Here is a 25,389-nt window from a genome sequence, read left to right on the forward strand (position 1 = left end):
GGGCACATCAGTGAGAAAGATATGGCGTACTTTAGTCGAAGGGTAAACTACATGGTGTGGACTCAGTGAAGATTGGGCTTTGTGAAGACTGCATATTTGGGAAGCAAAAGGTTGTTAGTTTCTCAAAGGGTGGCAAGGCACCAAAAGAAACAAAACTGGAGTTGGTTCATACTGACGTGTGGGGACCTGCACCGGAGCTTTCGTTAGGTGGCTCAAAGTACTATGTGACTTATATTGATGACTCCACAAGGAAAGTATGGGTTTATTTCTTGAAAAATAAATGGGAAGTATTTGATACTTTCAAGAAGTGGAAGGCGATTGTAGAGAATGAGACCTGGTCGAAGATCAAATGTATGAGGTCGGATAATGGAGGTGAATATTGTGGTAATGATTTCAAAGAGTATTGTGCAGAGAATGATATTAGAATGGAGAAGACAATTCCCGGAACTCCACAGCAGAATGGAGTGGCTGAACGTATGAATAGGACTCTGAATGAGCGCGCAAGGAGTATGAGGATACACGCAGGATTGCCAGACATGTTTTGGGCTGATGCAGTTAATACTGTTACTTATTTAATTAACTGTGGACCATCAGTACCATTGAATCATCTCCTACATGAGGAAAAATGGAGTGAAAAAGAGATAGGCCTATCGCATTTAAGAGTGTTTGGTTGCGTGGCATATGTTCACATTGAGTCCGGTGCGAGAAGCAAGTTGGATCCTAAGTCTCAAAAGTGCATATTCATAGGCTATGGCGGTGATGAGCTTGGCTATAGGTTTTGGGATATGCAAAATAAGAAAGTTGTAAGGAGCAGGAATGTCATCTTTAATGAAGAGGTGATGTACAAGAATAGGCAAGCAGCAGAGCCTAAAAGTCCTATAAGAAAAGATCGGCAGTTTGCAAGGTTGGAAGAATTGTCCAATGAAGATGTGTCTAAGGGAAATCATGGGGAGGAACGACAACAACAAGAAGCTCCTGAGGTCGCATAACCTGAAGAACAAGTTCCTAGTGATGGGCCAGTGACACCTCCTTTTGTGCTAAGAGTATCGTCAATAAGTACTAAAGGAATACCAGCTGATAGATACTCACCTTGTGCTAACTATTTTCTATTAACTGACTGTGGTGAACTCGTGAGTTATGATGAGGCAATGCAACATAAAGATTTTGCTAAGTGGGAGGGTGCCATGCAAGATGAGATGGACTCTCTCATATCCAACAATACTTGGGAGTTAGCTAAGTTACCAACAAGCAAGAAAGCATTGCATTGCATAACAAGTGGAAGCAAGAAGTTGATGGGAGCAAATGTTACAAGGAAAAGTTGGTTGTGAAAGGCTTTCAGCAAAGGGAGGGAATTGATTTTGATGAGATCTTTTCGCCGGTTGTGAAACATACCACAATCAGGGTGGTGCTTGGTTTAGTGGAAGCTGAAGGTCTGCATTTGGAGCAGCCAGACGTCAAGACCGCTTTTCTTCATGGTGATTTGAAGGAGGTCATATACATGAAGCAACCACAAGGTTTTATAGCACCTGGTAAGGAGGACTTGGTATGCAAACTGCAAAAGAGCCTTTATGGCTTGAAACAAGCCCCAATACAGTGGTACAAGAAGTTTGATGCTTTCATGTGTGGGAGTGGCTACATAAGATGTCAATCCGATCACTGTTGTTACTTCAAGAGGTTTGACAAATCTTATATTCTTTTACTGTATGTGGATGATATGTTGATAGCTGTGGAAGACTTCAATGAGATTGAGAAGTTGAAGAGAGAGATGTCAAACCAGTTCGCGATGAAGGATTTGGGTGAGGCGAAGAAAATCTTAGGTATAAAGATTATCCATGATAAAGTGGCTAGTACTCTGAAGCTTTCACAAGCAGAGTATGTTGAGAAGGTGCTTAAGCGATTCAATATGGATGAATCGTAGGCTGTAGGAACACCGTTGGCGGCTTACTTTAAATTGTCCAAGGAACAATCACCCAAGAGCAAAAAAGAGAAAGAATATATGAACAATGTACCTTATGCATCGGCAGTTGGATGCTTAATGTATTCTCCAAGGAAGTGAGAATCTTGCTGATATGTTGACTAAGTCTGTGCCAATAAGTAAACTGAAGCTGTGCTTGACTTCAGTTGGTCTCCAAGTTTGAAGAATGAGATGTTGGCTGTAATAATGGGTTTTGTGTTGCTATGATTGAAGAGTATTGAAGAATGTTAGCTACTGGCGTAATCGGCTCCAAGTGGAAGATTGTTGAATGTGTGGATTCGATTCCACATAAGATAAGGATTTGTTAATCATTGATCAAATAGGAGTTTTGATTGTTTCCTACCTGCTTACATAATCCTACTTGGTAATGGTTTCTATATCTATTGGGAATAAGTTTCCAATGTCTTATAGGGTCTGGTTAGATATCTATAAATAGGGGCATAGGTTGTAGTAGTAGATCAAGTCTTTGAAGCATTAAACAGAGAGAGCAAGTGAGGTCTTGAGAGTTGGTGATAACTTATTGTGAGAGACTCTTGTATTCTTCTTCTTCTACAGTGAAACCCAAGCAGCCCAGGGACGTAGGCAAAGTTCTTTGTTGAACCTCGTTAACAAGTTCGTGTTTGTTTTCTCGATCGTTTATTTATATTGTGTTGCACTTGTCTGCTTCCGCAAAAGGAATTCTAGGTCGAATTCCTAACAATATGCAGGATCAAAGGCAAAGAGTTTAGTGCTCCGTTCTGTGGCTGCTGAGGCGAGGGCTGCTATGGCTCGTCGAATTCGTGTGCATCTGGTGACATTGAATGGACGCTGGCAAAAGGCTGGGCTATTCTTGAAGAGGCGGCAATGGCAGTCAGTAAGCAGCGGCGGTCCTGATGGCAGCAGAGATCGCAGTGGTCAAGGCATGGGCTTGATGAAACTGACAAGGTGGTGGTGCGAACTGCCGAGGTCGTGGAATGGCGGCACATTGCCTAAATCATTTTGGAGGCCTGATTCAATTGGGTGGCCCAGATTTGACTAGTGATGAAATCTGATAGGGATTTAGGCGCTCCAAACATTTGAGTGTATTCTTTGGATTTGGGTCCATTTTTGGATCAAACTAATAGGCTCTGGCCCTATAGGGTTTCGTATTTGAGATCCCGGAGGACTGATCAAACTACATGCTCTTATGGGGATCATAGGAGAAAGTGTGAGTTTCTGGTGTCTTGCTTGCAGAATGATGGTTTGTTCCTTACATCTAGGTATTGATAGTTTCTGACGCACCGCAATTGAGCGCATTGGCAATAAAAACTTTCATGCACTATTACCTTTTGTTTCAAATAGATTTAATCCTACAAGGCTTATGAATAAATGAGCGGAAATTTTTAAATGTAATGGTACATGAATCACCCCACTAGGGAATCTGTATTTGTGTTATTCTGACCTGAGTTATTATATGAATCGAGTACTACTTATTTAAAAAAAAAAAATATAGGTTCAAGTTATGATGAAAATCTCCTGATGATGTGATTAGTATAGCATGACGGCTTCACCTAGTATGGCCGTATGATCTTTTAGTCAATGAAATTCTTTTACTTCCTCCCAAAAAAAATTATGTTCAAGTTGTTGTAGAAAATCTATTTGCAAATTGAATGAGACTTATAAACAAAGATTGGCAGGCCTGCCCAAAGCAATAGAAGGCCAACCAGGATATAGAAGTAGAAATAGAGAAAAGGGTCCAAAATATTACAAGACAAGGTCCAAAATTGTGGGCATCTCACTTCTCTGGTCGAAGTCATTGAACAAATATGTGTTGGTCCTTTTGGATGAGGGAAGTATAAACGGGCCGCCTTTCATTTGCTTACTATGCTTTGTCTACCTTTCACTCTTTCAGTTTGGACTGTGCAATGTCATGGAAATTGGCTATTAGAAGCTCTATATCTCAATTAGGGCGTACATGGTTTCAGTAACCAATTCTCGAACACTATGAAGAGTGACCAGTAGCCAACCATTGAACATCGTATGATTTTTCAAGTTTTCAAAGCAAGGAGTAACTAGGCATTTCTGAGAGAGAAGGCTGCGAAGTAGAGCCAGTGCTAGACTCAAGTTCGTTATTGTCATGTAGGTGAAAATAATGAGCTTTACCAGTCGAACTCTCAACAGTCTCTTCTCTAAACGACTAAACCCGAAAACTATTGCTGTAGATTAAGCATGTTCTAGGTCTATGACTCTCATTATCTTGTCCAGCGCAGTAACAAACAACCAAAAGCTTGAAGCTTTTACGTGAATTGGGACAAGAAAGCAAGGAGGAGAATGCCTCAATAATGATATGATACCATGTGGTAAACTGGTAATGTCTACAAGAGGCTCCGATATCTTGTAAATCAAACAAGAAAAAGAGCGGAATGTATTTACTATTTAGTGCTTGAGATAGAATAGGTTTTAGTGTTTTACCAGAATAGACAAAAATAACACTTCATTTTAGCCCTAAACTAGATAATTACACTAATTAACTACTTGCTAAATTACCATAAAAGTTTTTGTTTTTTTTTTTGGAGTATTGAGGATAATCTTCTCTCCAAAATCCGCACTCTCACAATTGCGAAGTTGGTATACGCCAAAGAGGAAAGAAGACAAACCTTATGCAACTCATGCAACGATTGAATCAAGGCTCGCAGAATCAGTAAAGTTCGACCAACTGTTATTTAATTTTACAACTCATTATATTTATGTATAGGTCCCAGAGTAGACCTAGAATCACCGATGGAGCAGACTGTAGATCGGGTCCTACCAAAACAAACAAGGTCATGGAGGAGACCGGGATTGCTAGCTTACGACTCTCCGATGCCTAAGTCAGATATATGTGGAAATATTGACAAAGTAATGGTAGGAAAAATAATAGTTGCTCACTAGAAATAAGAGTAAATGCGAGTATAAATAGTATGGATCATGATTTGCGTCCTTTCCATTTTCAATGTGGGAATAAATGAGAGTATGAGACTTGACGAAAACGTAAGGTCTGAAGTCTGAACCTCCATTGCACCGGTCCCTGGGGGCAAATCTAGGTCAATGCATGTGCCAAGCCTTGTAGAACTGGATGCAGGCTGCTGTCTTCTGGCGGTGCATGCTTGATTGATTCTCGCTTGACTCCGTGCCCAGATACTTGTAGCGTTTGTGCTTCACACATACATATCCCAACAACCGTCCGACCATATATAGAAAGTATGCATCGGGCAAAGACTTCTCTGTGTGGGGGAGATGACAGTTACAGTGGAAGTTACTGTCCAGTTACAGTAGGTCTTTGGCCTTTAAAGGGGAATGTCACGTGCCAAGCGCACGTGCCGGGTTCAGGCGTACAGTTAGATTGGGAGAGGAAATCGCAAACGTCATTTTGATCTCTCTCTCTCTCTCTCTCTCTCTCTCTCACAAATAAAAGCCAAAAAAATAAAGACACAGAGGGAAAGTGGGAAACCCCGAAGTCCCAAACCCTCTTCTCTTCGCGCCTTAACTTCCCAAATCATCCTCTCTTCCCTAAACCATTCTGGCTCTTCCTCCCCGCCACAATTCCAGACCGCGCTAGGGTTTTGATCCACCACCATGGCGCAGCAGCAGCAGCAGCAGCAGCCTCCGTCGGTCCCGCCGCAATTGCCGACCGCCGGCGCCAGCGGGCCCGTCGGAGGCGTCCAGGTGCGGTGCGCCGGCTGCCACAAGATCCTCACCATCGCGGCCGGGGTCACCGAATTCGTCTGCGGCACGTGTCAATTGCCGCAGATGCTTCCGCCGGAGCTGATGAGCCGGGCCCAGGCCCATAACCAGCCCAACAAGGGCCCGCTTCCCCTGCCCCCGCCGCGGCCGCAGCCGCAGCACGTGGCCGCCCACGGCGTCGATCCTTCGAAGATCCAGCTCCCCTGCGCCAACTGCAAGGCGATTCTCAATGTGCCTCATGGACTCTCTCGGTTTCAGTGCCCTCAGTGCCATGTTGACCTCGCCGTCGATGTGTCCAAGCTCAAAGAGTTCTTGCTGCCACCACTGCCTTCCGAGGAGGTCAACGAGGTAATGTCACTCACTTTGCTAAGAATTTAGGATATGGAATGCAGAATGTAGAATTTTTTAAGCTGCTAGTGTTACTTTATGAGTGCCGGAAAGTCTTCATATATTATAATGGTTTAGGTTGAGCTCTTTCGGAACCCTTTAGGCATATGTAAAAGTGATTACCGAGCACATAGTAAGGGACTGCTATGATTTTGAAATTGGTGTTATTATTTGTAATAATGTTACTCAGAAGTGACTGACTGGATGATCGCCAATAAATTATAACTGTCCATTTATGTATTCAAAATCTAGAGTTCCTCTTATGTTTGTTTATCTTTGGAGTTCCGATGAATGTAATGAAAACTAGAAAGGAATAGCAAAAGAGGAACACAAGATGGAATGTTTCACTTAATTTGAAAGAAGATTAGCGCAATATTCAAACTTAAAACTTTTTAATGGCTATATTGAAAACATGTCTAGAAAGTTCAACTTATTTTCAGAATTGAGCGTAGTCAGAACTTATGATTATGATGAGAGAAAACCTGCAAGTATAGCGTGCTTCTAATCTAACATTGTGATGCTGCACCCGTGGTGTGAGTGTCATTTAATTATTTCATAAAAGTTGTTTGCACACACACACCCACATGGTTGCTGCGGCTAGGGGTTCTGCTCGGTGGTGCTTTAAACCTTTAGTGTATCTCTGTAGTGCACTAAAGCTAATTCTGTTTGATACTGGATTCACCAATTGGAGGAGCATGCTCCTACCTTGGCACATTTCCCCTTTCTAGTAGTCTGTGCTATGTATGTACTAGTTGTGATTCACTATTCTTATAGGTCTAATTTAAGTATTATTTCTTATTTGACAGTTTCTTTTTCATAAGATAATTTGACAGTTTTGTCCAGTATAATATTGTATGTAATAGTGGTATGATATTGTATGATGTTTTGCTGAGTTGGATTTTCTTGGAAGAGTTCATTCACGGAGTCTTTGTGGAATTTAATCTACTAGGACTAACCATGGGGAAACAAGGTGATTGGTCTCCTTTTTTTTTTTTTTTTTTTGTTGGTTTCAGTAACGAACAGAGTTTTGATAGATAGTGCTAAAATAGTAAAATCTACTTAGAGGCAAACTAGCAAAAATAATTGGTCCTTGAATTGATAATGTGAACTCCAGTTTAGTAAACTTGAGTATTAGCTGTGTTTCTCTCCTAACTTAATAAAGAGACATTGGGTTTTGGTTTTCCTGAGAAGTAAAATTCATCTTTTTGTATTGCTTTTAGTTGATACTTGAGAGGAGTTTTATCGGTTCATATTCACTGTTAATACCTAGTTGATTATTTATAGTTTGTGAAACTATTGCAATCAACCAGTATTTCTGTTGAGATAAAAAATCCTAGATCAGATACTCTTAAGACATGGTAGTAGAGCATGCAATTTGTGCTACGCATAATAATGGTAACATGTGCTTCATGTCATGTCACCCAATATAGTTGATCCATGTATTAGGCTCAGTTTGTCAGGGGACATGTTGAAAATACCAAGTCCTGCATTGTATTTCAAAGACAGTTCAAATGTGCATTATGGAATTGTTTATATTCTGAACCATATTGGCAAGTTTAACACATAGGCTTATATTCTCCTTGCTACTTTCAAATGTGTCAGGTTGCCATTGAAGTGGAGCGAGAAGAAGATGAAGGTGGCCTGGCCGGGGAAACATTTACAGATTATGTGAGTATTTTCATTTTCCATTCACAAGCACTATTCTATGCTAGCTTCATCTTAAAACTCTTGAGAAGTCATGATTAATAGTTCTATGTTGGGTGTTTCTTTCTCTTCTCAAATTTTGTTTATTGACTTGTCATTTAAACTTCTGGAACATGCATCTCCGATAACTTTTGTTGCCTACCTTTGTGCAGCGCCCTCCAAAGCTGTCCATTGGACCTCCTCATCCAGATCCCGTTGTGGAAACATCATCCCTGTCGGCTGTGCAGCCACCTGAGCCCACTTACGACCTAACAATCAAGGATGATTTGGAAAATTCAAAGGCTTTATCATGTTTGCAGATTGAGACATTGGTTTATGCCTGTCAGGTTGCTATTATTGCCCCTCTTTTCGTTAATGGTCTTGGCATGCCTTTTTTAAAAAAAAAAAAAAAAATTGAAACTGTGTTGGTCTTCTTGACAGAGACACCTCCAGCACCTTCCAAGTGGTGTTAGGGCTGGATTCTTTGTTGGAGATGGAGCTGGTGTGGGTAAAGGTCGAACAATTGCAGGGTTAATTTGGGAAAATTGGCACCATGGGAGGAGAAAGGCAGTGTAAGTTTGTTTCATTGGTTGGAATTTACCCAAGTTAAAATTTTGCTAAGCTGATGTCATGTATTTGAAAGGTTATGTAACGCTTCTGCTCTCGGAACCGAAATCATGCAGGTGGATTTCTGTTGGTTCAGACTTGAAGTTTGATGCAAGAAGAGACTTAGATGATGTAGGCGCAACTTGTATAGAAGGTAAATGTAAAGCATCATAGTTTTCAGATATGGACGATGTAGTTGCAAGAGATGCTAAGCTGATGGATGTGACTACATATAATTTCTTATTGATGACAATAAAGATTACTCATTAAAGCATCAAATATTGGATATATAAGAGGGGGGTGGTTACAGAATATAAATATGATGTGGACGATTTAAACAGTTATTGGATGGTACTTTACCTCGTTCCATTAATTGCTTACAAAGTTTTGTTATGTTTCTAGATTTCAGAACTCTCCTGTTCTTCCCTGTGTGATAAGCTCTATCTTTGAGATCAATATTACGTATATTCAATTTGGTTTGCAGTTCATGCTTTGAACAAGCTGCCATATTCTAAGCTTGATTCCAAGTCTGTTGGCATCAAGGAGGGAGTTATATTCCTCACATACAGCAGCCTTATAGCATCTTCTGAGAAAGGTCGTTCACGCATGCAGCAGCTTGTGCAGTGGTGTGGATCAGGATATGATGGTCTTATCGTCTTTGACGAGGTAATATTTGTTCATCATAAATATATTTTGTATGAACTTCAAATTGTCTTTTAAATTAATTGATGGAATAATATGTTCCATGGTGTCAATATATTCTGCTTTCTATTGCTAAAGGTCAATGGCTTCATTGTAGTGTCACAAAGCCAAAAATTTGATACCTGAAGCTGGAAGTCAGCCAACACGAACCGGTGAAGCAGTTCTTGACATTCAGGTTTGTCTTCAAGTTGCAAATACTGATTATTAAGATCTTAGGTTCCTTTGTTTTTGTAGCTGTTTAAAATTGCATTGGTCTCCTTGTATTTTATCGGGGATTTTCATGATTCTGATTACTGCTATGCTTATTAAGTGCAACTCAATCTCATTTCAGATAACCTTAGTGGGTGTGTTGCATTCAACTTAATCCAGCCAAAATGTTGATGCTAATAAACTAAGGTTCTAAATGAATTTCTTCTAGTCAATATAATTTGGATTAAGAAACACGGAATTGTTAGATCTATTGTAGCCAGTGGAAATTTTGGGTCAAAGTTGAGACTCGAGACACAAATGGCCTCTCCTTGTCATTTTAATACCCAATTTTTTCCTGCCAATTTGGACAAATATATCTGTATTGAAGTTCCCTTTTTTTTTTTTTTTACTTTAATGTCCTCTAGTGCAAAAATGTTTCCATTGCATTCTGCTCGAATCCTATATGTTGGACATGTGCACCGGAATAAATAATACAATTTTTCAAACCAGAATAGCTGAATAAAGGTTGCAGAAAAAGATTCTCAATACTGATAATTTGTGATTAAAAAAAAAGTTTTAAGGAGAAGCTCTACCTTGAAGTTTGTCACTGCAGTTCCAACCTATTTACATCTCTTAATCCCATGAACACACAACAAAAAAAAGAGAAAAAATCCCCTCACCTCACATGACACAATTATGCATGATTGTAATACCAAATTTTGTTTTATACAAGGATAAAATGATCTGTAGCAGTATGTGAGCACAAAATTGTATAAAAGTAATCTGTAAATTCTAATATATTTTTTTTCCTGACATCACAGGCTCGACTGCCTGAAGCTCGGGTTATTTATTGCTCGGCAACTGGTGCATCAGAACCACGCAACTTGGGTTACATGGTTCGGCTTGGTCTTTGGGGCCCTGGAACATCTTTTTCTGAGTTCCGTGAATTTCTAGGTGGGGTTTTTGCTTACAGTAACTCTATATCTTTTTTTCTCTTGTTTATTGTTTAATTTTCTATTATTCATAAGACCTTTTGTGTATATATTTTGCTTAGTTTTGATGCTGAAATAGTGGTGCCATCATTTTTAGATGATCTTTCTCGAACTCTCTGTGTCTCAGGCTCACTATGCTTTCCTTTGTGTGTTTACAGTTTTGCCTTTGTCTTTTCTTTCCCCATTTTGTCTAATGCCCTAGAGTGGTTTTGTTTTGTTAGGGTCGGAACAAACAAAATTTTCCACTTGTGACAGTGGTAACTGTCTTGAAGAATCTATGCACATAATTTAAGCAATATGTGAATTCTTCTGTGTTTTTACCTTTTGTAGGATGTGTTTCTCTTCAGCTAGTTGTAGCAACAGATACAAAATCATGCAGTGCAAATCCGTCACGCCATAGGGTTTAGGTTCAAATTTTTCTGAATTGCTGGACGATTAGATTGCTTAGTTGGGATCTTCATTGTCATTATCCTGAGTTAATATTATTATCAGGGTCATCAATATTAATTATTATTTATATACCATTTTTCGGTATAGGAAACAGGAACTTTGTTATATGGGGATAAAGGGTACTAGAAAAATGGACATCAAGCAAAACAAACTACCCTAGTGAAACAAATATAAAAACCTGGCATCTATAGTCACATTGGAATTCATGGTATTTCAAGCAAGAGCCATTTCTATTGTTTGTTTCCTTTGTCTACATATTATATAAGTTTATAACATATGTTCATTCTTCTGTTTGTGCTTGCTTGTTCACAACAACTTCAATTCTTCTGTGTTTACTTTTACATTTAGTTCCTAGCTTCCAGATAATCAAAAAGAGAATTTTCTTTCATATTTTCTGTAGCTGCTCTTGAGAAAGGAGGTGTTGGTGCACTTGAACTTGTTGCCATGGACATGAAAGCAAGGTAATTGAGTTGAGAAAATTACGTTTAAAAGACTTGTTATGAGCAGAGACGTTGTAATGAAGACCTAAGTTGGGGACTCAAGTTGAGGACCTGCATTCAGCTACTAACTCAGATATAGATCGATAAAATGTACTCACTGTCACCCAGTGTGCTTTGCATCTGTCCACATATACTCTAATAACTGAGATGCAAGTCCTCAACTTAGGTCCTTAGAACACGATTGTTGTTTTGAGATAAATGTGTTAATTATGTTCTTTGATGTTTCAGGGGGATGTATGTCTGTCGTACTCTTAGCTATAAAGGAGCAGAGTTTGACGTTGTTGAGGCACCACTAGAAGATGAAATGATGGTATAATACACTCATGTGCTTATATATCTGAGGCACAATCTGAGATTTAGGATTTAATTAGTAGCAACAGCTGCGAAGAATGTAACAATGCGGCTTAGGAGGCAAGCATGATAAAAAACTTGCTATATATAGACAACTGACTATAAGTAACATCTCTTAAGTACAGGAAAAGACTGGAAGAACAAGAGCCCTGATATGGTCTGCTTAGAATCTTTAGAGTAACTTTAATTTGACGTTCTGAAGTAGTGGACTGCAAAAGAATTGCTATAAACTGGATCACTGACGTCTGAAGAGAGAGGGAGAAAGAAAGAAACCTTACATATATGGCTAGATATCTGAGAGATAGAAGTGCGCAATCTAGAAGACTAAGTAGGAAGAAAAGAAAAATGTTTCAATACACCTTGATGATTTTTTTTTTTTTTTTAAAATAAGAATACACCTTGATGATTCAACAATTTTAAAATTCATCAGAACATCTAAGGCATACTTAGTTTGCGTGCTGCTTTAAGGGGCAAGATCTGAATGTGCTAATCAATCGAAGACCTCGTCATAAAATTCCCTTTTTGTTCCTCGTTAGGTCGGCACAATAATACAGGATGTAGAACCATACTATCTTGACTATTCAACAACTTTAATTTTGATCAGTAACATATAAAGGCGTACTTAGTTTGTGATCTGATTTTAACTGGAGATGTGCTCGTTGTTAATCGAAGATCTTTCTTCATAGATTTCCTTTTTCTTCCCATTAGTCCAGCTCTGCATCCTGTACTACTTTTAGCGAGGCACAGTTACTCTCTGATCATGTGATGCTTGAGTTTTCTAAATGTTTTTAATTTGCTTATGTGATAATATCACATTGTTGTCTTCTTAGGAAATGTACAAAAAAGCAGCAGAATTTTGGACAGAGCTGCGAGTCGAAATACTAACAGCTACTGCCTATCTCACTAATGAAAAGCCCATTTCTAGTCAAGTCTGGCGATTGTATTGGGCTAGTCATCAGGTATCTAATATTCTTGGTTCATGGATGTTTGAAAGTTTAGACTTTTCACAATTGTTCAAACTATTGCAGTTGTGCTTTTAGATTTTTTTTTATATATATCAGTCTTCTAATGCTATCTGTCTTGTCCATATGTTGCAGCGTTTCTTTAGACATATGTGTATGTCGGCTAAGGTTCCTGCTGCTGTAAGACTAGCGAAGAAAGCATTGATGGATGACAAGTGTGTCGTAATTGGCCTTCAGAGTACTGGAGAGGCACGAACTGAAGAAGCTGTGACTAAATATGTGGGTAGTATATGGGTTTCATTTGTACTTGGTTATTTGTTTTTTCTTTACTATATTTATTTATTTTTTGGCGTTTCCGCAGGGTCTTGAGCTTGATGATTTTATTTCGGGACCTCGAGAACTGTTGCTGAAATTTGTTGAAGAAAACTATCCTTTGCCTGAAAAGCCTGATCCTGTCACAGGTTGTGTGTTATAGTACTATTCTTTGCAAATGATTTAGTTTAGTGTTGCTACCTATTAAATCTTTTGAGTTGTAATAGGAGAAGAAAGTGTAAAGGAGCTTCAACGGAAGAGGCACTCAGCAAGTCCTGGTGTTTCGATGAAAGGAAGAGTGAGGAAAGTTGCAAAAGTGCAACCGCCAATTGATAACGAAAGTGACGAAGAATCTGAAAGTGAGATTTAGAACACCAGCTGATGACACATAGAGTGCATGTCTTTATCTTTGATATCTTGATGTTTCTCACATAGAATTTTGCTCCCAAACATACGTAATTTCTGGTTAGATTCTGGAAGTCATAATTTGGCATATCTCTCAGTGGCTTTTACAATATATATTTTTTTTTTGAGCAATTACAAATTTTTGTTTAGTTTCCTTTTCTTTTGTGTGGAATGCACCTGCTAGAATATTTTGTGTAATTGTTCAATAGTTTCAGTATGTTCTTCTTTTAGGGCATTTCTGCTTCAGTCATGAATCATTTTATTCTATGTTTGGTCAGCAGTTATACGATTGCTGTAGGCTATTGTGCATGATTTTTAATTCTCATGTTTGTTTTGATGAATGCAGCTGATTCTGCTGTTGAATCTACTGAATCAGATGACGAGTTTCAAATCTGTGAAATCTGCAATGCCGAAACGGTACTTCTATTTGATATATTAAGATGGCTTGATCTTTTGCATTATGTTACTTATCCATTAGTTACTTTCTGCAGGAAAGAAAGAAATTGCTCCACTGTTCTTGTTGTGGCCAACTGGTCCATGCTGAATGCCTTATCCCACCTGTGATAGATGAGGTATCAGAAGATTGGTCATGTCATTCGTGCAAGGAAAAAACAGATGAATATCTTCAACGGAGAGAGCAGTATATAGCTGAATTGAAGAAGAGGTAACTATAAATTCTTTTTCCCCATAAGGGCCTCATGTTTTAGAAGTTCTTTATCATGTAATCATCAATATGAGTTTCATAATCTTGTTTTAGGTATGAAGCAGCTTTGGAGCGTAAGTCAAAAATTCTGGGGATAATTCGTTCCTTGGATCTTCCAAACAATCCTTTGGACGATATCATTGATCAGGTAGAAGCCACACCTTCTTATTTGTAGTATGCAAAAGTTGTAATATTATATGAGCATTCTAACTCTGTAGTAAATGTAATTCGGAAATGAGAGCTCACTCTAAGGTTCACTCTAGTTTGAGTCTATGTCGATTAGCAATATTCCTTGCTCCATCTGAAAAGGAAGCAGTGGAAGCCATCTTTTCATGTACAAGCCATTGCATCCAACAGTCATTACATAATACTGCTACTATGCAGTTTCTGCATAGCTAAATATGAGGGAGTAACTGTGTTTATCCTAGTCTTTTCCACCACATAGTTACAAGTTTGCCCCTCTTTTATTTAATCCATTTATGCTAAGAGTTATATATAGATTGGGGTATTGTATGGGTTTTAGAAAATTTAACCTTAAGCCTTATTGGCTTAATTAATACTGATTTAACCTCCAGATTACTGTTTACTACTTAACTTTTTTTTATCAAACAGAGTTTTATTTTCTAATTTCTTTTTGGTGGTTTATTTCTTTGGGGTGGGGGGCAGCTTGGAGGCCCTGATAAAGTAGCTGAAATGACAGGAAGGCGAGGTATGCTTGTGAGGGCATCTAATGGTAAAGGTGTTACCTATCAGGCTCGAAACACGTGAGTTTTTCCCCCTCTCTCTCATTTTCAACTCTTTATGTTGGCTAAACTAAACTTTGCTTTAGGAAGGAGGTTTCCATGGAGATGGTCAACATGCATGAGAAACAGCTTTTCATGGATGGCAAAAAGTTTGTTGCTATAATTTCTGAGGCTGGGTCAGCTGGTGTTTCTTTGCAGGCAGATAGAAGAGCTGTAAATCAGGTATGTCTATCTTTTCTCTTTTTTTTGCATCATGAGTTGCCTCGCTTGCTTGTTCTATTTACATGCATTCTACAACTTAACGACAGAAAAGAAGGGTACATCTAACCCTGGAACTTCCTTGGAGTGCCGATCGAGCGATTCAACAGTTTGGAAGAACTCACCGGTCAAATCAAGCTTCTGCTCCTGAATACAGGTCAACTGAATAGACAATAAGTGTAAATGGTTTTCTATTTTTTTTTTTGGGTACAAAAGTAATTTACTGATTGATAGGTTTTAGCTTTTCTATTGACCTTTAATTTAGAAATGACTATTCTAGCTAGGTACAATTTGGGCTTGTAAAAGTGACTAAGTAATGAAATAGCATCCAGATATCCTTAATTATTGTAAGCTTATGGAATCTGATGTCTGAGTGGTTTTGGTTGAATTTATGGCCAGAGTGATCAAATTGGTGGCTTTGGAAGTAAATGTGTTTCAGTGTTCATCATTTTTCATGTTTTGAGCAATGTGATCACTAATTAGAATGGCATAAGCTGGAACAGATATCTTGTTAGTGTTATTTAAAGTGGGTGAATCAGTTCGATATTTGTTTTCTTCGCAGGCTACTCTTTACTAACCTCGGTGGAGAACGTCGGTTTGCATCCATTGTTGCAAAGAGATTACAATCTCTTGGAGCTCTAACTCAGGGTGATCGCAGGTTAGCTGAATTTGATTCAGTAATTTTATAGCCATTAAGTAAACTTTGTCCTGTGATTCATTATGTGGTCTGATGGATTGCAGGGCAGGCCCATCATTGAGTGCCTATAATTATGATAGTGCTTATGGAAAGAAGGCATTAATATTGATGTATAGAGGAATATTGGAGCAGGTTTTTATGAACTTCTCCTGGCAAATAGTTTAGTTACTTCCAAAATAAATTTCTACAAATAAACATTCAATTATAATGCAAAATAACTAGAATTCAATGTCCAGGAAGCTCTGCCTGTTGTACCACCAGGATGTTCATCTGAAGACCCGGAGACAATCCAAGATTTTATTGAGGAGGCAAGAGCTGCTCTTGTGTTTGTAGGAATAATTAGGGATGGTAATCTTTCTAAGAACATTTATATCTTATCATAGTAGATAATAAGTTGGTGGCAAAGTCAGTATCTTTTTTTCCTAATACATTGCTAATTTTATAAGTTTAATAGCCTAAAATACCCCTGGGAATAACAAAATGTCAGTTCCCCCGGCTGCTTTTAGCCAATTTGCACTTCTGACTCTCTAAAATGACCAACCTGTCCCTTCCAAATCCAAAGTTCCATCCATCAATCAGTCAAAGAAAATGATCCTGTTCCCACTTTACCCTTAATAAGTTAATAAGATATAAAGATTATATATATATTTTTAAATTAGTTTTAATTTTTTTTTTTTTTGGGAAAATGAAGCTACAAAAATACCCTCCAACATGGTACTTTGTACAGAATGATGGATGGAAACTTTAAATTGACAGAGTGGGGAATATTGGGACGAGCGAATTGGCTAAATAAAATCAAGCAGTGAAAATTGTTAAGTTCACTAGTGCAATGGGGCTATTTTGACTATTAAGGCAACTATATAGTACTTCATTAAAGTTAGATTTGGATTATCTATGCTGATTGCCAGCATGCTGTTCCTTTTAACTATATTCTGTGCTTCTGTTGATGATATCCCTGTATGTGATGTAGCTAAAGATTCTGGCAAGCTCTCTGGCCGTGTAGCTGATTCAGACATGCATGACGTCGGACGTTTCCTCAATCGGATTTTAGGATTGCCACCTAAAGTACAAAATAGGTCAGTAATATGCAAGTTAAACAGTGCTTTCCTTATTGCAGTTAGTCGGGCTCAATATTCTGACACTGGCAAAGCACAGGCTGTTCGAGTTATTTGTTAGTATTTTGGATCTTCTTGTCCATAATGCACGCATTGAAGGAAATCTTGACTCTGGGATTGTTGATATGAAAGCTAATGTTATAGAGCTACAAGGAACTCCAAAGGTCAGGCTTCATATAATCTTCTTATGTTTGCTTATCAGAGTAGTGTTCACCTGGTCACCAAGTGACCAAGGATTTTGTGGTACCTTGGATTTTATTTCAAGGGTTGAGATTAAAACACTTGTCCATTCTTTTAATCTGTACCCTTGATATTAACTCCAAGGATGATTGACCACAAAGTCCTTGGTGACCAAGTGAACTTCACTGTTACATGTTATATTATGTTGACTTCCAATCTGATGCAGACTGTCCATGTTGACGAAATGTCTGGAGCTTCAACTGTGCTCTTCACTTTTACCCTGGATCGTGGCATCACATGGGAGGTACCTTTCATTTTCTCATGACTAGTTCTGCGGGGGTTTTCTTTCTCTGAAATTATTCATCGTACAATGTAATTAATATTATATGTTCTAGTCTGCAAGTGCCATGCTTGAAGGTAAACAAGAGGAGGGGCTTAGTTGTGCTCATGATGGCTTCTATGAATCTAGAAGGGAGTGGATGGGGAGGCGCCATACCATATTAGCCTTTGAAAGGTATTAAAATTGGAGTCTTTTGTATTTTTGAAATTCGATGGTTCTGCCTATAATACTCTGGAGCAGTTAATCAACTGCTTTATATATTACTAGCCTCTTAACACACGCTTACGCATGTGTCAATTGGCTTTTTACTTGTATTGTGGTATTTAGAAATTTATTTTATCAGAATAGTTTCTTTAATCAATTAAGTTGATTATAAAGTTTATTTCTTGTTCTATACATTATATTTTTTTTCTGGTAGATTTCTCAATTTTTTTTTTCTAACTGCCTTTGATATTTTGGATTGGGTTGGTTATCCTCCAAACATTGTATTTTTCTTGTCATTATCATTTCTTTAAATATATGTTCCGGAAAATACAGTAGTTGTTTATAATCAATCAAGGTTAATATCTGGGTTTCTGAAAATTTATCCTTAACCCTTTTTTGCTTAATCATCAGTTTCTGGAATTTTATTTTCCCTCTAGTTTTTCTTCATCATTGTTACATCACCAGTCCAGTTTACTTCTATTTTCTATGAAATTCTAGGAACAGGACACGACTTGGTTTTTATTGGTTGTAAATCAAATTGCAACAGAAGAGGTGAAAAATACATCTATTTTAAAACACAAGGTCCCAAATATATTTTTCTTTATTATCTTTTTTTTTTCTTTCCCTATTCCTTCTGGATACCCCTTTAACCTAGTTTTCAGAACCGAGGCCTCTAGGCAAGCCCATAATCATTTTTGTGCTCAGGAAACTCTAGAAAACAGCTAAGTAGGTACCTTGAGAGGGTTAGAATGGGTGCAAAGACATTCCACTAAACCCTTGTTGCTAAGGACACCCTTTAAGAACTTTGTCTATAATCGATGGAAACCTTATGAATAATGAACATACTCAGATACAATTGAAACGTAATGTCATTTGAAACCTGATGTGTGCTATGATTAACTCTGCTCAAAAATACTTTATTATTTTTTTGTCAAACTTCTCTGAAATGCTTTGCTATTGATATGCTGGCCTAGTATTGCTTTGTACTTTAACAAGGAACATTTAAATCTTCAAGGGGTTCTACTTCAATTGGTGAAACCTGCTTGGTTTACTGTTTTCACTGTTTTACCCCCATTGTGTTTCAGTTCTACTTCTGGGTCCTATAAGATAGTCCGTCCGGCAGTTGGAGAGTCGGTGAGGTAATGAGTTTCTAAATGCCATGCTTCATTAATCTTGTTAATATACCTTTCACTTTCACTAATTTCTTATTCCCTTATCCAGAGAAATGTCTCTGTCTGAGCTAAAAAGCAAATACAGAAGAACATCATCGTTGGAGAAGGCTCGCAGCGGTTGGAATGATGAATATGAAGTTTCATCCAAACAGGTGTAGATCCTGGATGAATATTATTTGATGTGGAAGTAGTTATTGTTGTTTTCTTCATTTTGGGTTCAAAACAGTTGGTTTACATATCATCATATATCAAGGATAGAAGAAAACAAACTGTTGCATAATGATTGTTGTTGGACCAAATTTTGTTCAAACTGTAGTTTTGTATCTTTGGGAAATCCTACATTCATTGCAGCTCTGAATGCCTCTCTCTTGAACTTCTCATTTTGTTTCTGGCATCAGTTGAGAAGCACAAATGTGCTAATCCCATATATGGATATACTAGAATGGTCTTCCTCAGTGCATACATCACTTATTTCTTTTCTATTTAATTCTTGTTGCCATAGCTTACTTTCACCTGTACTCGCAGTGCATGCATGGTCCCAAGTGTAAGGTTGGCAACTTCTGTACTGTTGGCAGAAGACTGCAGGAAGTAAATGTATTAGGTGGTCTCATTCTTCCTGTATGGGGCACTATTGAGAAAGCTCTTTCTAAGCAGGTATTCTATCTGCTACTTTACGATCTGACTTCATTTTGGACCTGATGGAGTCACTGGTTCTTTTTTCAGAGCTGTGCTTGTTTCACACAATTTTGATTGCAATGAACTATTTTTCTAGTTTTCCATTACAATTGCTCTTGTACATGTACCCTTAATTCCAATATTATAGCTCATAAACCTTCATGACAATCTCCACAGTCCCGGCAAAGCCACAGGCGGCTACGTGTTGTGCGTATAGAAACCACAACAGATAACCAGAGAATCGTTGGTCTGTTTGTCCCCAATGCAGCTGTTGAAGCCGTACTTCAAGGTCTCTATGTCTTTCCATTTGTCTTGGTTTTTGTTTTTCCTTTTGTTCTGCTAATAGGCACTCCACCAGTAAAACAAGACAAATTAAGGGGATTTCAATCCGAACCGTTTGAAGATTATCTCTGAGATGAGCTTCTATTTAGATAATTTTCAGTTGTCAGCTAAACTGAACCTAGTCTCTATTTCATCTGATTGATGCATCCTGATACAAATTCATTCATAGTTTTGTTCATTTTAAAAGTTGCCCTGACAGTCTGCTCTGATAATGTTACAGATTTTGCATGGGTTCAAGAAATTGAAGATTCACAGTAGCCTGGTTGTAAATTTTGCCTGAGTTGGTCCCCTATATGCTGTGATAATCTTGGAAGCAGAAGAATGTACTTCCGGAAGGATGGCAGAAGCCACATACCTTTGAAATAGAAGAACAGAGGGATTTTTCTGCACCTTTTATCGAACGGTGCACTTCATTCAATTTGATTTTTTGTTTTTCTCAACTTCCCCTCATCTCCATTTTTTGCCTTGTAATTTGTATATCAACAACATTGTAATTGAAGGCAATGATCTAGGTTAGGTTACTAGGCTCTCTGATTTGTATCCCGATCATAATATAGTTGTTATTCAAACGTTAGATGAAATAGAAAAATCCTATTTGTTCGAGTTTCATTCAAACACCAGATCAATTAGAAAACCTTCTTGTCCAAGAGCATTCGAATAATTAATAAAACAGAATTTCCTCTATATCCAAGTTTGAAGTTCAGTTCTCATCGAACTTCAAACTAAAAGCAGCAGAAGCACACTTGACTCCACATTATTCAAATAATACAAAGATAAAGACTTTAGATCAGCACACAAAAGGCGCATCGGTGTGATGGTCGCTGCAATAAAGCCCAGGTCGCTGCTTGTAACCCTGTCCCTTCAGAATCTCCCTTGCCCTGTGAACAAGCCTTTGGTTTGATATTTCACCACCTTCTTCAGCGAGTATGGTCTGAATTGCATTACTAAGAGCTCCATAAGCTTGGGACGGATCTCCTGAAGGAGTGGCATCAGCAGAAGTCTGGTCCGTCTGACAGCCACTGATGAGAATCCCGCCGTCAGGACTAGCACGACGAGATGCTCCGGCATAAACCTCTTCCTTGCCACCCATTTCTGTGTCTAAAGCCGGCTTTGCATACTCCTCGTTCTCTTCGAGCTTTTGTCTAAGAAACTCTTGAGCCAGGCCTCCTATCTTCCCCATCAACCCACCACTGCCTGCACCCTCGTGGTTCTGGAGTTTGTTCAAGATGACCTTCATGAACTTCTTCACCTTGGGACTAGCATCATCTCCGAAGACATCAAACAGTGTTGGCCTCAGCTTCCCAACATCAATATCAGTCTTACCTGTCTTCTGCTTGAGCACCTCTATGAGAGTTGAGAGTGGCAGCTCTCTGCTCTTGATATTTCCCCACTCGCCATCTCCAAGGTCAATCTCTCTGTCCTCAGACTCTTCCTCATCGCGTCCATGGCGGCGAAATGAAGAAGGAAGGTGGATTCCACGAGACTCGAGTGCATCTCCTGTGCGCTCCTTCAGAAAGTTCTTGATCCCATGACCGAAGCTAGATTCACTCTGTTGCCCCTTGTGGCTTTCGCCTATCTGCTCTATAGATTGATCAATGAGCCCCCCGCTGTGGCACGAATCCGACACAATAGTCAGCCGGCAACCCTCCGGCAGCTCGTTCACAAAATCCCTGAAGTCATCATCTGTTAACAGACACAACACATCACTGTTGTGAACTTATAACTATCGATCACGATAACGAACTGAACATTCATACATGATCAAAAGCATAGCACACTGAGAAACGCCAAACAAGATCATTAGCTTATATTTTATCTATCTTGCAGGATTTTAGAGATTTTGATGAAATTAAATCGACAAAATCACAACATCAAGATAAAGGGAGGGAATGATCAAGATCCCAAAAACCAACAACAATTCTAGATTCGTTTGTTCCAAAGATTCCGGATCATCATCAACAGAACCCAAGATTTCAATTTCGATGATCAATCAATCAACACACAAAAACATGAAAACCGATCATAACCAAAACAGAAAAAAAAAACTCAAGACTTTAGAGAGAGAGAGAGAGAGGGGGGCTAGGTATAGAAGAAATGACCAGTGATGAGGTTCATGTCAGTGGGGACGATGCACTCGTCGTAACCCGTGTCATCGTCATCGCCGGTCTCGGCGGGAAGGCGGGTCCCATGTCCGCTGTAGTGAACAAACAAAACATCCCCGGAATCGGCAGATCGGATAAGATGGGTGATAGCCCTGCGGATGTTTTTGCCGGTTGGCTGAGTGCAGGAGTCGTCTGTGTCGATCAGAACATTGATGTCCTCCTGGGAAAAGCCGTAGCGATCGATGAGGCAGGTGTACATGCGGTTGACGTCGTTAATGCAGCCCTTGAGCTCGGCCTTGGTGCCTTGGTAGTTGCAGCCAATCAGCACTGCCTTCTTCGCCATTGTTATCGGTTCTTACAGGGCCACGATGATTCTCCTTTTCTTAGTGTAATGTAATATATATGATCTGGCTGTATGGGTAGGACTAGTGACTGACTGGCTGGTGGTGGTGAGGTCATGTATACTCTGGGGGGGGGGCCTTCTTGCCAATCCCAATAACATTCCAAGACTTTTATTTTATTACTTTTATTATTATTATTATTGTTATTATTTTATCTTTCTTCTTTTTGGCTGGATTGTCGGCAAACAGAAGAAGAAAATCGGATAACGATGATAAAAAGAGATGTGAAAGCACGTCTTGGCTATGATTGCATTACCATCACTTGCCCCATGTCGTCTCAGTCACGATTTTATCAACATTTAACGAGGATTTCTAAATTAACAGTTAAATATTTTATATAAAGAAAAAATTAATTAAAATTTATAACATTTACTTCGTTGTTGATTTGAAAGTCTTCATTTAAAAATTCTGCAGTTGTATTTGTCATGCTTATTATATTTTATGTGATTGGACAAAAGTGAGATATCATGACTTATTGAAGAGTGAGACTTCTAACTCAGAGGATTAGAGCACGTGACCTATGAACCACGGTTATTGAGGGTTTGAATCCTTCCTCGTTCACAACCGACCAAAAAGGGAATGACATTTCCCTTTGGGGGTATGAAAATCATGATCGGGATAGCAGACCAAAGCTATGGAATTTGCGCGAACTTTTGTGAGCTCATGTAAGGCTCAAGAACAATTTCAACCAAATATGTGTCAATAAGCCGTCCAACTTTCAACAATGAACCATGACTCGACTTCTCCCAAAAAAAAAAAAAACCATGACTTGAAGAATCAGTCCCTTTAGATTCCACAATCTTCATTTTCAAGAACTATAAAGACCGCGGTAGATAGCCTGGTTCCTATAGGCCATGATAAAAAAGAATTTATAATAGAGGATTGACAAACTGGAAAAACCGCGTCAATTTTTCTTTTACTATTTAGTGATTGGAATGAAAATTAAATAAAAAATAAAAGACATGCCTCTTGTGAACAAACATTTCATGAATAATGCTCTATATAGAGAGGTTCTAATGAGGGCCTCCACAAACTTCAAGTTTGAGGACCATCATATTTTAAGCATGTAATATAGTAATCTAAACCACTCATTTTCTAGACACACACACACGCACAGATGAATACTATAAAAAATTAGCCAAATCGAAAAACGTTCAAGTGTTTAACAATTTACTAGGACCATATTTGTTCCAATTTTATCTAACAAACTACTTTTGTTTACACATTTTCAAAGACAAAATGATTATGTACAATCAAAACAGGTCATGGTTTTTGGACTTAAAACTAATTTAAATACAGATATAAGTGTTTCATACGATGTAATAAACAACAAAATGTTATCTTTTATTATAATTTAATGTTAAAATATTTTACGCTAATGTCGTAATGTTATAGGGTGAAAAAAGAAAAATTTGTAGAGCGTCAATAGCCACACCTAACAGAAAATAAGTTGTCATCCAACTTCCAGACTAAAAGCAGCAGAAGCACACCTCGCTCAACATTATTCAAATAATATACATACAGATTAGACTTGAGGTCAGCCCAAAAACTGAGCATCGGCGTATTGGTCACTGCAATAAAGCCCAGGTCGCTGGGAGTATCCCGTTTCTGACAGAATCTGCCTTGTCCTGTAAACAAGGTCTTGGTATGAAATTTCACCATCTGTTTCCTCAAGTATGGTCAGCATTGCATTAGTAAGAGCTCCATAAGCTTCGTTCGGATCTCCTGTAGGATTTGCATCAGCAGAAGTTTGGTGGCTCTGGCAGCCACTGATGAGAATGCCGCCATCGGGAATGATACCACGGTATTGTCCGGCATAAATCTCTTGATCGTTCTCATATTCTATTTCCATAACTAGCCTTGCCCACTCTTCGTCCTCTTCGATCTTCTCTTTAAGAAACGCTAAGGCCATGCACATCTCCATTTCCTCTTCCTCGTCATGCTCTTCATTGTCATAGTTCTCGAGTTTGGTTATCATGCCCTTAATGAACTTCTTCATCTTGGGACTAGCTTCCTCACCGAAAACATCAAAAATTGTTGGCCTCAGCTTCCCAACATCAAGGTCATCCCTTCCTGTTTTCTGCTTGAGTATCTCTACCAGAACTTCGACTGGCAGGTCTCTGTTCCTGATGTCTCTGTCCTCAGACTCTTGCTGGTCCTCTTGCTCCTCTCCTTCGATCTGGTTCTCTACGTGGCTCTCGCCTATCTGCTCTATAGATTCATCAATGAGGCCTCCGCTGTGGCATGAATCGGACACAATAGTCAGCTTGCAACCTTCCGGCAGCTCATCCACAAAATCCCTGAAGTCATCATCTGTGAACAAATACAGTGTATCACAATTGTGAACCAACTCAACATTTATACATGATCAAAAGCATAGTACTTGAGAAATTCCAAACAACGTCATTAGCATATATTTGATAGGTAGCATTCGAAACGTTTTCATATCAGTAGACTAAATCTAGATCAGTTTGTCCAAAGATTTTGGATCAAGGTCCATCAATCAACACACAACAACAGAAAAAAACTGATCATAGCCAAATCTGAAAACTCCAAAGTTAAGAGAAAGAATTGAAGAAATGACCAGTGATGAGGTTCATGTCAGTAGGGACGATGCACTCGTCATATCCAGTGTCATCATCGTCGCCGGTCTCAGCGGGAAGGCGAGTCCCATGTCCACTGTAATGAATATAAAGCACGTCGTCGGGCTCGGCATTTTGGATCAGATTGGTAATAGCCCTGCGGATGGTTTCTCCGGTGGGATCAGGGTAGGAATCGTCGGCGTCTATCAGAACCTCGATATTGTCTTCTTCGAAGCCCAAGCGCTCGGTGAGGCACGCGTACATGCGTTTGACGTCGTTAACGCAGCCCTTGAGCTCGCCTTCGGTGCCTTCGTAGTTGCAGCCGATCAGCACTGCCTTCTTCGACATTGTTATTCTAGCTTCTTACTCGAACACTATCTCTCTCTTCGATCTGTGATGTAATAATTTGCTTGTATGGTTATGACTTTGCCTCTTTGGTATATAAATATAGCGAGTACGTACTCCTATAATTGGCTGGTGGTGAGATCATGGAGGCATCGGTAACAAATGACTACCAAAATTTTCTCCCGTCCATGTACCAGAGTCACGGTGGATGACAATTGATGACCAATACGTCAAAGTTGACGCATCAAAAAGTGGTCTATCATCTAATTTTTGTAATTATTTAAATAATTAATGGCCTTTTTAATCTTTTCTTCGCAATTTCTATCACCAGACGA

General features: G+C 38.9%; 3 protein-coding genes across 3 annotated transcripts; 1 reads left to right on the plus strand and 2 right to left on the minus strand.

Annotated features, from left to right (window-relative positions):
* Positions 1-5,367: 5,367 nt before the first annotated feature.
* On the plus strand, positions 5,368-20,233 carry LOC133728736 (protein FORGETTER 1). Its single transcript, XM_062156168.1, has 32 exons — positions 5,368-6,004; positions 7,646-7,711; positions 7,900-8,073; positions 8,168-8,298; positions 8,410-8,486; positions 8,817-8,998; positions 9,132-9,209; positions 10,045-10,177; positions 11,066-11,126; positions 11,394-11,475; positions 12,347-12,475; positions 12,614-12,757; positions 12,840-12,939; positions 13,018-13,149; positions 13,542-13,612; positions 13,687-13,859; positions 13,953-14,046; positions 14,565-14,662; positions 14,728-14,863; positions 14,950-15,056; positions 15,462-15,557; positions 15,641-15,728; positions 15,833-15,944; positions 16,567-16,672; positions 16,752-16,875; positions 17,118-17,195; positions 17,287-17,405; positions 18,521-18,574; positions 18,657-18,759; positions 19,133-19,261; positions 19,460-19,571; positions 19,845-20,233. Exons 1-32 carry the CDS (start codon positions 5,549-5,551, stop codon positions 19,880-19,882), a joined length of 3,783 nt encoding a protein of 1,260 aa, XP_062012152.1. The 5' UTR covers positions 5,368-5,548; the 3' UTR covers positions 19,883-20,233.
* LOC133728738 (metacaspase-4) lies at positions 20,201-22,189 on the minus strand. Its single transcript, XM_062156170.1, has 2 exons — positions 21,724-22,189; positions 20,201-21,307 (listed from the first exon to the last, which is right to left on the minus strand). The coding sequence occupies exons 1-2, from the start codon at positions 22,067-22,069 to the stop codon at positions 20,412-20,414; spliced, it is 1,242 nt and encodes a 413-aa protein (XP_062012154.1). The 5' UTR covers positions 22,070-22,189; the 3' UTR covers positions 20,201-20,411.
* A 1,264-nt stretch (positions 22,190-23,453) lies between these two features.
* LOC133733597 (metacaspase-6-like) lies at positions 23,454-25,119 on the minus strand. Its single transcript, XM_062161237.1, has 2 exons — positions 24,712-25,119; positions 23,454-24,440 (listed from the first exon to the last, which is right to left on the minus strand). The coding sequence occupies exons 1-2, from the start codon at positions 25,055-25,057 to the stop codon at positions 23,665-23,667; spliced, it is 1,122 nt and encodes a 373-aa protein (XP_062017221.1). The 5' UTR covers positions 25,058-25,119; the 3' UTR covers positions 23,454-23,664.
* Between the last annotated feature and the right edge of the window lie 270 nt (positions 25,120-25,389).

The sequence above is a fragment of the Rosa rugosa genome, chromosome 2 (genome assembly GCF_958449725.1).
Source record: "Rosa rugosa chromosome 2, drRosRugo1.1, whole genome shotgun sequence".
Taxonomy (NCBI): domain Eukaryota; kingdom Viridiplantae; phylum Streptophyta; class Magnoliopsida; order Rosales; family Rosaceae; genus Rosa; species Rosa rugosa.